Source organism: Actinia tenebrosa, unplaced genomic scaffold (genome assembly GCF_029948245.1).
Source record: "Actinia tenebrosa isolate PJP-AT-01 unplaced genomic scaffold, QUT_ActTen_1.0 PGA_scaffold3__52_contigs__length_22856419, whole genome shotgun sequence".
Classification (NCBI taxonomy): Eukaryota; Metazoa; Cnidaria; class Anthozoa; order Actiniaria; family Actiniidae; genus Actinia; species Actinia tenebrosa.
The window spans coordinates 11,832,975-11,846,007 of NW_028292580.1; the positions used below are offsets into that span (position 1 = coordinate 11,832,975).

At 39.4% G+C, this 13,033-nt stretch overlaps 1 protein-coding gene across 1 annotated transcript in view; it reads right to left on the reverse strand.

Annotated features, from left to right (window-relative positions):
• Positions 1 to 13,033, reverse strand: part of LOC116304861 (cilia- and flagella-associated protein 54) — a 38,264-nt gene extending 25,231 nt beyond the window's left edge. Inside the window, exons 1-20 of the mRNA XM_031714648.2 lie at positions 12,876 to 13,033; positions 12,556 to 12,685; positions 12,362 to 12,467; positions 11,816 to 11,971; positions 11,138 to 11,206; positions 10,488 to 10,590; positions 9,598 to 9,656; positions 8,425 to 8,784; positions 7,582 to 7,891; positions 6,405 to 6,668; positions 5,883 to 5,959; positions 4,955 to 5,098; positions 4,133 to 4,354; positions 3,634 to 3,870; positions 3,156 to 3,291; positions 2,558 to 2,595; positions 1,986 to 2,159; positions 1,325 to 1,504; positions 516 to 608; positions 98 to 283 (exon numbers count right to left, since the gene is read on the reverse strand). Coding sequence (XP_031570508.2) covers positions 98 to 283; positions 516 to 608; positions 1,325 to 1,504; positions 1,986 to 2,159; positions 2,558 to 2,595; positions 3,156 to 3,291; positions 3,634 to 3,870; positions 4,133 to 4,354; positions 4,955 to 5,098; positions 5,883 to 5,959; positions 6,405 to 6,668; positions 7,582 to 7,891; positions 8,425 to 8,784; positions 9,598 to 9,656; positions 10,488 to 10,590; positions 11,138 to 11,206; positions 11,816 to 11,971; positions 12,362 to 12,467; positions 12,556 to 12,685; positions 12,876 to 12,927 — 3,096 coding nt within the window. The 5' untranslated portion in view covers positions 12,928 to 13,033. The remainder of the gene's footprint in view (positions 1 to 97; positions 284 to 515; positions 609 to 1,324; positions 1,505 to 1,985; positions 2,160 to 2,557; positions 2,596 to 3,155; positions 3,292 to 3,633; positions 3,871 to 4,132; positions 4,355 to 4,954; positions 5,099 to 5,882; positions 5,960 to 6,404; positions 6,669 to 7,581; positions 7,892 to 8,424; positions 8,785 to 9,597; positions 9,657 to 10,487; positions 10,591 to 11,137; positions 11,207 to 11,815; positions 11,972 to 12,361; positions 12,468 to 12,555; positions 12,686 to 12,875) is intronic.

The window sequence follows — 13,033 nt, forward strand, 5'->3', positions numbered from 1 at the left end:
CACTTCTTCTTCCCAAAAGCCCCACTCCCCCCCCCCCCTCCCCCCAACCCCACACGCACAAATAAAAACCGAACCTTCCCTTACTAGATATACGAACCTGTGCTAGATATCCCCAGGCCATCAGTGTTGGTAGGGAATGCGCGGCCAGTATTGGACGACTTGTAGAACCAATAGTCTTACCGATTATTTGACCCTTCGTGTTGTAGGCTGCTATAGCGAATACGTATCTTTGGTTTGGTTTTAGTCCTTTAACCATCAATGCGCAGTCGCTGGTTGCGGGAGTCTGGGTTCAAATCATACAAAAATATTCTAAGCTGTTATAGCACATAATATGATGCACCCATTTAGCTTGGATCGTGAGTATGGCCCTATTCCCAAAACATGAAAAGAAAATGCGTCCTAATTTTTACTAGTGGACCTGCATATGTGTTCCGAATATTATTGAATGGGGCGAGATTCAGATTAACTTGATGAAGAGTGTTACTTTAGAAGGGAGGGGGCGATGTATTTCTAACCTCTTCTCCTGTTCCAGGCAGCTGGTAATCGTTTAATCTGACTTTGATGTTATTACCACTGGCTGACCTGGCAAATAGCCGATACCACGCCACCTAGAGAGAAGGAGATGAAAATATATAAACGTTGAGACAAAATAACACCATTAAAGGTAACATGTAAGGCAATCAACAACAACAACAACAATCGCAACAACAACAACAATCGCAACAACAACAACAACAACAACTGCAACAACAGTAGCAACAACTAAAAACCAAGAAGAACAGCAGCAACAACAACAACAACAGCAAATGCAACATTAGCAACAACAGCAGAGACAACAGGAAACACAACAATAGTAACACAACAACAACAGCATTATCAAATAAACACATTAACACTGAAGGACACGAGATGAAAACTAACATCATATCATTGTAGTCATAAGGGGGTTAAAGTTATCTCTCTCTATAAGCCGTTCAGAGGATGAGAAACAAATGGGTCGATTTTACATTCCATTCCATTATGAGTAGGGAGAGGCTATGTAGCAAGCAGTTGATGTAATGTATTCATAAAAATACAATGATTCACATCTAATACAATAGATAGAACGACGAATAGCATACAATAGTTTTCCTGAATAAATTACATCAACTGAGTGCTATGTAGGTTCTCCCTCCCATTGTGAGTATGTTTTAGGTGACGAAATGGACGCCATCTTGGAAATATGTCACTCAAAACAGTCCAATAAGGCACCAAAAAGCAAACTCGTCCCAGTTTTTTCCTCAAACCCGGAACGACTAAAAACTGATGGTACACAACGAGCTACCTTATCATTGCTGGGTTCAAATTGTGCTGGCTTGAAAATCATCATGGTGGGACTGCGATAAACCAACTGAGGGGGTGGAGGTACGTCACTTGCTACAACTGTTGATTCCTTGCCCGGTCTGTTCCAGGATAATAGTTTACGATCCTGCTGCTGGGCCTTCTGTATCAACTCCATGCTTTCCTGTTAGTAATCACACACAACAATGATGGGTTGCAAGTATTCCCAAGATAGTCTAAAGTCAAGACATGGCGGCCATCTTCCTAATGATAAATATTTTGTTTAATTGCACCGACATGGTCACGATGACTTAACGTGCAGCACGTCGGAGTGCAGCTCAATTTGCAGGGCAAAACAATATGTTTCCAATTCTCAAGAGAAATTATTTTGTTTTATCCTCCAAATTAAACTGCTTTGAATCACATGCAAGGACTATTGAGGAAGAGTAGGATATCCAAACTTTACAGATCTCCTAAAGCAGCTCGCGTATAGCTTCACTAAGAGTCTCTTATCTTTGATGTCGTGGACACGTCCGTGACTGTCGCCTGCAAAACACGACCTTGACCTTCCCCGTTTACGAGTAATTGACCTCACACCACCACCCCCCCCCCCTCCCCCATTGTCATTAAAGCTAATCACATTTTACCGGGTTACACATTATTACCTTCAAGAGCTGTGTTTGTTCTTCTGTTCCAGACATTCCTTTAAGTGTAACAGCACACCCAGCCTTTTGCATCAATACTAAAGCCTTTGATAAAGGGTTCTTATCACATGAGGCAATAATCTCGCTCTCGATGTCACTGAGCTGCTGAGTAGAGGTGGTACTTGACTTGTCAAACTATAAAGAATTGACCCTTTTAGCTTTGCCTTTTCCCATTTCAGAGAACGTATGTTATCTCTTTGTTTAACGGTTGTGCACGAGAAGACACATGATTATCGATACAATTAAAATAAAAAACTCAATAAAGAATAACTAGTTGAATGAAATGGAAAACAACAGCCGATAATGAATAGGGGTAAGTTACTTCCCATTTCAAGCTACTTGTTATTTCCTCTAGTATCATTTCTTTGTTTACTGGTATCCCTGCGTCCAAGTTGAAAAAGTCCAAACGAACACCAAATTATCTTGTTAAGATGCTCATATTGTAGAATGCTGTGCGTTACTTGAGGATATAGGAAAACGAAGCGGAGGGATGAATGGAAAAGAAAAGAAACAAATGGAATGGTTTAGATTACCTTGGTTTTCTTCTGAGAAGAGCGTCTTGATTCTGGATCTGTGTGGGGAAAAAAGCTGAAAATAAGCTACTTTCTAAGTATAATCATCTGGAACGATCATCATCATCATCATCGTCAACACCATCATCTTCATCGCCATCATCACTATCACTTTATTATCACCACCATCATCATCACCATCACTTTTTTATCACCACCACCATCATCATTTTTATCGCCATCATCAACCATCACTTTATTATCACCATCATCATCATCATCTTCATCGCCATCATCACCATCACTTTATTATCACCACCATCAACATCACCATCACCATCACCATCACTATCATCATCATCGTCACCATCACCACCATCTCCATTACCACCAACATCGCTCGCACCATAGTACTAGACATTATCAACGACTAAAAAAATTAGCACTGCTTAAATAAGATGATTAAGATCACCCCTTTCGACTACAAAGTCTAGTCCGCACGAGCAACCTAAATGCAAATGCAAAAGTAATGGCAAGCACAAGCAATGTTCACACGTGAAAAGGAAATTTGCGCAGTAGTGCAAATGCAAAGACGTAGCATTCACTGCAAACCACTCACCTTGCCCTAACGATGCGTGTTTGACAGCTACTCGCTGATGTACAAACAATAGCTCCATGTGTAACGCCTTCACCATGTTCTCTAACCTGTTACTGTCATCTTCTTTGGAATCCTGTTCATCATTTGTAATTGAACCCTGTCATTACAAATAACACATGTAAATTTAAGCTGGGCGTGCGTGACATCGATAGAAATTGTGTGACTTACATAAAAGACATAGTAGGAAACCAAAACAGTTCACCACGCAAACATAAGAGTTCGCAAGAACACTAAACCAGACAGAAGATACAGAGAAACAACCAGACAAAAAAAAAAAGAAAAATGGACAAACAGACACGAAGAAGACGAAATAAAAAAAGGAAAAGTAGACAGACGAAAGTACTACTAGATCGATGTCTCTAGATGACTCAATGGACAAACGGACAGACAGACACACAGACAGGCACATAGAAACGAATAAAAGGGAAGGAAACCTTACCTTGACAGAACCTGGATCAACGATATCTTTACCATTAGCCTGCGCAAAGGCATCTCTTGCTCTACCAATACCTTGGAACCCTTGATTTAACACATCACATGCCTTGGCTAGCAACCCTCGAACTCCATGACTATACCCTTCGTTAGTCAAACCAAGTATAGATGAATACTTGCTGGACTCTGATGAAGCGGTCTGACATCGCTCAACCTTTTCTGCGTTATCAGATTCTAGGACTTTCTGTCACGGGTAAAAAATGAAGTCCTTAAAGATTGGTGGAGGGGTGAAAGGGGCGAACGGACGGACAGACAGACGAAATAATTGAAGGAAGTATCAGTAGATGGATAAGTGAATGAGTAAATACATGTTGGTGAGTGATGGGCCAATGGATAGTGATGAAGATGGTGATTGGTTGATGGGTGATGGGTGATGGAATGGATGGGCCCGGGAGTGAAAAAACAAGCGATCCATCAAACACAAACGCCACAGTACATTTCCAAACCTTTTTGCTGCTGTCTTGCTTTTTGTCTGTTTGAGATTGCGCTCCTGGATTGGGCGACTCCAGCTCACCACTATCAGCTCTGGGCTTATGTTCGTTCAGATTAGCTTTGCACTCAAGTACAAGGGCTAATTTGAGTGCCACCTCAGAGAACAGGATGGGATCAAAGGTACATGCATCACTCCAAGAAAGAGCTGTGTGTACCACGGTTATCAGGTACATCCACTGAGAAATAAGCAAGAGCATTATTACATTAATAATTATATAATGTATTTTATCGCGCTCTGATTGGATGAGAAAAAAAGAAAAAAAGTTGAAAAAAGATGAAAAAAGTTTAAAGAGCAAAAACTACTATGCAATTTTACAGACACCTGCTATTCCAATCAAGGTCATCGTGAACGGCAGTCAACTATAAATAAACCAACAACGGCTAACTCTTTCCTCACACTTAAGGGACCAATCATTTTTTCACAGGCATGGTGTGTGTGTGTGTGTGGGGGGGGGGGGGGGGGGGGGGGGTGGGGTTTAGGGGGAGAGGTACGTAAAAAAATATGGCATTTAAGGGGGGCATGCCAAAAATAATTACCTAAATAGAAAATTTATATAAAAATTATCCTGTTTTAATAGGGGGCCCCCGTAAGAACATTCAGGTTGGGAAGAGGTCATACATTTTTTCTACTTACAATTCACAAAATCCCACCAGCCCCTATGCCATTAAAAGATGAAAGGTTCCTAACATAGAAAAAGGCTGGCAATGAATCTGTGTTTGTGCGTGGACAGCAGCTCAGTCAAGCATTCTTATAGAAAGGAGATGAGTCAATTTACCTTGCTGGACTGTGAATCGTTTAGAACGTATTTACAGCCCTCCATAGACGATGACACAACTCGCTGGAACTGAACTTTGCATTTAGACCACAGGAACAAGGCTGCATCTATGATCATATCCATGTCCATGTGGCCAATGATGGACTGCAAAATAAGCAAAAGCGCTAGTGGTGAATGCTGTTGATAATGAACATTTGAACATTTAACAATTTGACTATTTGTAAACCCACATCAAGCACCTATTCAAGAAGAAATCTGTCAGATAAGGAGCATTAACTCTCGTCAACAGAATATGTCATGTGGGATACGTTTAGTAAAACTAAACGGAACTTGCATCATAGTAAAATAATTCTATTTCAAAGTTTAACTGGTATGGATACATGATTTTAGAATTTTTACTTTTCAATTTATAAAAAAAGGACCATACTTCCAGACACCGAGTGCTGAACCGTCGTATGGCAGCGCGAAGCATTTACGGCTACGCCGGAGATTTCGACCCCGACACCGCTATCTGAAGAATTACAGACTGATCAGGAAGCTCAGCCGAAGCCTAAGGGAGAGGCTAGTCGGCTCCTAGACCGTAGATGATTAACCCCTTGCTATGACCAGCAGACTCGAAATTTCTATTGTGACGCTGCTGGCTTTGAACGCGTACGCACTCCTTTCCACGATGCGCTTATTAAAACTTGCAACATAGTAAATTTGATTTATTTACTTATTTAGCGCCTACTTTTTTAACCCATGCTGTTGATAACATGCCACTACTTTTGTGATAATGGGTGTTTAACACTGTTGTGACACATATGCAGCTTCTTGAATACCTATTTTTATCTAAAGGGAATGTATCGAAGGCTCAATCCTTGATCGAGACCCCCATCCCCTTCCGCCCCCCGCACCCCTACCTAAACTGCTATAGACTAGTCAATACCTTGTAAGGTTCCAGTGAACAGGAATGCAGTACATCAGCTAGCTGTAGCAGATCATCCACCAATGATGTGTTCTTGGCTGTTAAAAGATAACACAAGCCCTTCCATCAAAACCTTATTATTTTTTTTGCATTCAGTATTTTTTTTATTTTTTTTTAATTTTTTTTGCATTCAGTATTTTTTTTTTTTTTTTTTTTTTTTTTTTTGTTTTTTGCTTCTTGTTTTTCGTATTTTGTTTTTTTTTTTTTTTTTTTTTTTTTTTTTTTTTTTTTTTTTTTTTTTTTTTTTTTTTTTTTTTTTTTTTTTTTTTTTTTTTTGTTTTTTTTTTTTTTTTTGTTTTTTTTTTTGTTTGTTTTTTTTTTTTTGTTTTTTGTTTTTAATTTATTTTTTCTTCTTTTGTGTCGTGCCTTTATAGCAAAATGTTTTTAGTGTCGGACATTAATCTCGCTCGCTGTGAGTGGTTCGGCATGAAGTAACGCCAATCATCAGATCATACTATTTTCTATCTGTTTGAAAAGACAAACCTTGGGCATGTGCCTGTACATCTGCAGCTTCATCGGCAGCATTATAACTGGCTGTTTTCTTAGGTTTCTTGATGCTACTGTAGAATGGTTCCAAGGCTATCATCAGCTCTAGAGTCTTGATATCCAGTAGACTAGTAGTGGCTTCCTGGTCTCTTAGTAACTCTAGGGCTGGTGATACAAGTATGTTGAAGCTTTCCCACTGCTCGTAGCTAAACGCCAGCTTGACCAACTTGATGACGGCCTGTAATGAGATACCACTAGATCCTGGGGGAAAAACATTAGAGATTATCAGCTGTACCACAGATGTCCTACCCTCCCCTCCCACCAAATTCCATTCTGACACCTTCATCTACATTGCATAAACCTTGACAATGAATACATTTAGCATAGTCTTCAACCACGAGAACTTCCTATTAGTTCGTGCCTATTATCACACCGCTGCCACCATACACTGCATCAATTGGTTTTTCAAACCAATGCACGAATACCCATGACAATGAAGTCCGTAAGTAAGAAATGAAGAAATAGAAAACGCGCGCGCGTGCTGTGTGCAGTTATGAAGCACGCGGGGGTTGGCAAAACACAAGAGAAGTGTTAGGAGATAGCACGACGCGTAGCGGAGTGCTTCTCGACACTTCTCGAGTGTTCTGGCAATCCCCAAGTGCTTTATAACTCATCACAACACAGCAATCAAGTTTTTTATTTATTTTACAAAATAAAAAATTACGATAACCGTTATTTTAGATAGAATGACGCAACTGAAAGTGCGCGCGCGTGTTGCGTGCTCTCATAAAGCACGCACTCCGTACCAATCGATATATTTATAACTGTTATTTTATAAACTGCAATAGGCTATTGCTCATCCCTTCGCTAATAAAATTATTTTATTGTATTGCATCATATGACCAATACAGCCCTGCCCACGCGCTCTATTAAAACCTTTGATAGAAGTCACGTGATGGGGGCCGGATGGCTTGACATGAGCGGGCCGGAAAAGCCTGTCCTGTCCTCCTTGGTTGTAACTGTTTTACGCGCGCTGCATTTATCGACATTAGCAGGATTTTTCAGCCTTTTTTAAACAAAAATTGTGTAATATGATACAGTGCATCTCATACAGTGCATCTCATACGCAGCCTTATGAATGGCCTTAACATTTTTCGACTCCAAAATAACCTACCTTCACGTATAAACCCCATCAGACCACGATAACCCAAATCTATCACAGATGGATGTATATCACTCTCATGTTTCATCGCATGTTGATGTTTAGCACCGCCACCACCGGCAATCAGCTCCATCCCCGCAAAGAACAGCTCTAAGCAAACATCCGTCACCGTGTCTTCTGCATCCGGGGGTGGTGCTTCACAATGTATCGTTCGTCGGCGCGGTTCGCTCAGTGCTTCAAGTATCGCAAGAAACTGAGCCGAGGTGCTAAACTGGAACAGGTCTGTTAGTACACGTTCTGTTTGGGTTCTGGGCCACGGTTGCTGTGAATAAAAACAACACTGTTAGTAAATATTCTGTTTAAAAACTTTGTAAAATTGTATAACAAACCTATAGTTTACAACCATGACTCCCCACAAGGGGCTCTTTCGTGAGGTACGCTGCACACACACTGCCAGTACATTGTCTACAGCGAAGTTTGCACTGACGTCACCTAAGATCTATTGGCTACTGAAACAAAGAGATCTTTTCTTTTGATGGTTGGCAAATTTGAATGAGGAAAGATTCCTGACGTCAATGTTTCAGGGTGAAAAACAAAGAGCCTGAGGAAAAACCCTCGTGGCAAGGGAGACAACAACCACATCAAACAAACTCAACTCACTAAGGTCTCAACCACAACCCCAATGAGATATGGACTACACAACAGCGGGAGAAAGTGCCGTAGCAAGGCATGCCATACGCGGCCTGATCGATTGAAATGACATGATGAACAAGCGCATTAAGTTCTGGTTAGCTTTGAGGTTAGCTGAATTTGGAGCGAAAATAAAAAACCTCTGCAACTTTATAAATTACTCACGTTGATGCTATCCTTTAGATTAGGTTTAGTTTTTGGCCGTAACAAGCCCTTTGGTCTCTTCCTGGTCTCAAACACCACCCTTTTAAAAACCATGATCTGCATTTTGGTCCTAGCTTCACGGAAAGTCATGGCCGACATCGGTGAGGGTTCCGAGGTGCTGATTTTCTCAATCTCTTCCAGTTCATTAACCTTATTCAATCCCCTTCTTGCAAAGCTCTCAGCTTGTGTGGTGGCCTTCATGTCGTAGTAGCACTGACAGACTGCAGTGTAGAGAGTACAACGCCAAGCGAGGTATCTGGCTGTCATCAGGGGTACTGATGACTCCATACACATACAAGCCCACAGAACAAACTCCAAAACCTGAAAAAAAATTCAATCATTTTATTTCATGCCAATGATACATATAGGTTTCATTTCATTTCCTTTCTTTTCTCTCTCTCTCTCTCTTTTTATTTCTTTATATACTTCTATTGATCAAAAACATATGTTAATGTAATCTCATAATTTGCCAACTGTCTCGTTTAGCCTATGGCTATTACAAATGGCTTGTAACAATTTTCTGTGTTTTTTTTTTTTAGTATATGTAATTTTGCAATTTTGGTACCAAATAAAGATTGATTGACTGATATATATACACCTGTATTCACAGGACTGTAAATGAATATATTTTTTCACAAATAGAATTTTTATGTCTATATATGCTGGAACACTGATGTTTTAGTTATATGCTAAAAAAAGGACATGGAAATAGGAGGACTTGGTTAATAGTAAGCACACCCCCTCTAGGAACTGTTTGAGGGTCACGCAGCTGCTAAATTAAGGAAGGGATAAATATAAATTGTGTAGTTCCAAAAATTATCCATACCCCCCCCCCCCCCCCATGGAGGAATTTTTTAAGACACCCCCTACCCCCAGAAATTCCAATTTTCTTCCATACAAACTCTGTCATTTTTGTTCTTTCTCTGACCCCCCTACTCTTCGGAAATTCCAAATTCCTCTGTGGGGTGGGTATGAATGATTTCTGGAACTACACATTACACATTATTCTGTAAATTGGACTGGAAACTGTGCACCCAGCCTCCCACAATTAAAGATATCAAGAAAACAGCATGAAATGTTTATAGTCAGCTTTTAAGTGTGAGAGCTTCTGGGTCCAAAACATACAATACCCACCTTACTACTGTAACCTAGGGACATGAGGTGCCTGCATGCTGTATAGATATGAACTGTACCTATAGATGAAGATAACAAATCAATCATAATAGACATGTACAATGCTACACACATTACAAAGTATAGAGTTTCATAGTGATTATTTTTACAACCAACCCCCTAGTGAGGGAATACCAAAACTATACCTTTCCTGGGTATTCCCAAAAAAAACAGACCTAATCATCTTAGTGTAATGTTTTCCCCATTTCAGACCACTTATCACTCTCTTGAGAATAAAAATAGTGTAAGAACATGCGTAATAGGTAAATTATGAGCCTTGTATGAAACAACTGAAGAAGAGGGCCAATGGGCCTTTCACAACTTCAAGTCACGTAAAAAATGAGCCAGCTTAACTAGAAACCGTGGACAGCTGTTTCAGCCTGTATAGGGCCTCATCAGCACGGTGTATCTAGTGAGCTGGCAATCCCACGAAAAAATAGTACATGAGAGATGAGGCGGTAAGGTCGTGTGTTATTGGGCTGGGAAATCATATGAGAACATGCGTAATAGGTAAATAGTGTATTTTTTTGGAGTTGTATCCATATTCATGTGTCTTCTCATGCGCAACCGTTAAACAAAGAAGTAATACTCTAGGGAATGACACAGTGGTCTGAAATGGGGAAACAGTGGATTAGGTCTATTCCATTCCCCTCTGTTTGTCTTAAGGGAGGGAGCCAGGGTAGGCTCTGAATGGGAGGGTGGGGGGAAGGGAGAGCTCTATTGGAAGTGTGAGGGGAGGAGATGGGATAGCTTGGGGTGAGGAGGGCAAGGGGAGGGAGAGGGGAGGAAGCATTAACTTGATTACGACTATGTGCATTTCAATACCTAGTCAAAAAATATGGAAGGCTTACCATTGAAAACTAGCCAACAGAATGATTCCCTATGCAAGGCTGTCTGTGTAATCAATCTCAGGATTTTTAGTGTTCTAAGGCACTCAGTAATGGTTTGCGGATTCTGTGAATTCAAAAACTAAAAGTAAGGAGTCTTTGAATAATAGAGAAATATTGCATCAGTAATTTAATAGGAAAACCCCTACAGATTACCAGTAGTGTAGAAAGAGTACGAAAGCTGGAGAGGCAAGCACATGCATGTGTGACAATAAAATATTTGTGAGATGTACAGACGCTGTCAAAAGTATCACATGCTCAGATTCAAAAATGAGGCAATTTCAGGAAAGATGGTACCACTTGCTATGGAAAACTCAATTATACAAAAACTTTAAAATTATTTCAGAAACAGGATTATGACTTAAAACATAGCTCACTTCAGACAAAATCTTTTCTTCGAGGTTTTAGTAGAAATCTCCTCTGTACTATATGGTTTCCAAATGTTTCCTATGAACACTGCCTGGAAATGCCTCAAGTTCATGTCTGTGAGTGCAATATTTTAAGTGCTCTTGCATCTCAAAAATCGTCTATTAACTTTGATACTTTCAAAGGAAGTGATAAAAAATTGAAAGATACTTTAAAACAATGTGATACTAAATTGCAATAAATGATACCTTGATGTTTAGATCATCAGAAATCTTCACATGAAAAGAACAAATGGCTTCACCTAGCAATGCTCTTATCTAAAATAGAAAAAACTTAATTGCAACTCAACCAACACCACACTGTAATTTTATCAGTGACTACTTTAGGTACTTAAGGCAGACTAGAGATTCAAAGAATTGATGCTGACTAGGCATATTTTGTTTTTGAGTGTTTTATAAATATTGGCTGCTTACTGTGGTTTTCGATATTCTGCCAACTCAGACATTTCCATGGCTTATTGGAAATTGTTTTTTTACTGCCACCACTCAAAAATATAAGAGGTATCGACTGATTATTTTTGATTGGCGGCAGAGAAAAGCCAAATTTCAGCAGGCAGCTCGCAACTGCCGAGTTCTCAGAATATTGAATACCACAGTAATATCCAGATATCACATACTGTGAGCATCAGTCAATACAACTAATCAAAAGGACTGGCCTAAGAGGTGTTTGACTGGACAAGTGCCAATTTTGGCAACACATTGTCCATTGACCAGCCATTATTTTTTACCTTGGTTGCCAGTCCAGGTATCGAACCCAAGAATAAAGAGGTGAGAGCCACACTCAGTACCTCTACAATACACACAGGCAGTATGGGTAACTGACATTTAATCCAAGGTGGTATAATCTTTGACTAATACTGTACTTACCACAGTGATAGCCATTGGGTCATCAAGTCCATTGGGTAGATAAATTTTGTTAAAAACATTCATGTCTTTATCTGCACATGAATCTAGTGCATTATCTGATCCTCTGACACTGCTAAGAAATCTTCCATAGCAATGATACTGGGCTATCTTGTATTCCTGGGGTGCAAATAAGGAGTCATTATTGAAAAAAGAAAAGAAAAGTATGGCATTTTACACCTTTATTGATGATTGTATTTTTTCTAGTTTAGATAATTTTGTATGAGTTACAAAATATTGTACTAGTTGACTTACAACAGCATACAGGTAATACACTGTTAGTAAGTCATGACGTACTGAAATGGCTTAATTTCCATCATCTTCGACCAACTCATTAAACCACAATGCATAGTTATGACTACGGTAAGATACATGGTATAGTACAGCTACAGTACAGTATTGCTATTTCATTTTCAACCCATACAAAACCTCTCTGTTTTATGTATGTTAACTCTAGTTGTTGTTGCTTGATGCTGACTTGCTGTTGTTATTTATTTTTTATCACTATACCTTGATATTGAAAAGAAAGTCTCCAGTGGCAATCATCTTTTGTATATAGTAATCCTGCTGCAGTCTTGATTCATAATTATTCCATAGATTGAATAAAGTATTGGAGCTATAGACAGGAACACAAACAAAACAAAACATAAAGCAACAGTTTAAGTTTATAAAATCAATGTTTGATGAACAGAAAAGTAACTCACCCCCTAGCATACGCCTCTTCGTCAGGTTTCTTCCATCTGGGACCAAGTTCAGCTTTTCTGTTCATGTATTTGACAAACCTTGTCAACTCTTGCTCAAAGGCAAGCTGAACTGGATTTAGGCGGCCAGACCCTGCAAAGAATACGAAAACATTCAATAGATTTACATGAAAAATTCTCTTTTGGGTTAATACAAGCATAATGAGTAAAAATAATGATAAAAAGCCTTTAGCTTGTTCTTTCTACAAGATAAGTTAGCATTTCAGGGTGAGCAACAACAAGGATCGTTGAATCTCGATAAAAAGATTATACGAAAAATTTACCATTTCGGCCGTTTTCTGAACCCATGTTTTCCTTTGACCAAAGTGAATTCATTCTAGCATAAGAGAAGGTTAAATATTTCAATAAAAAATAAATATTTCAAGCTAAAATCACATTATTTTTAGCTTTGTTTTGGTTGGTAGGTCGCCATCTTGGAAAA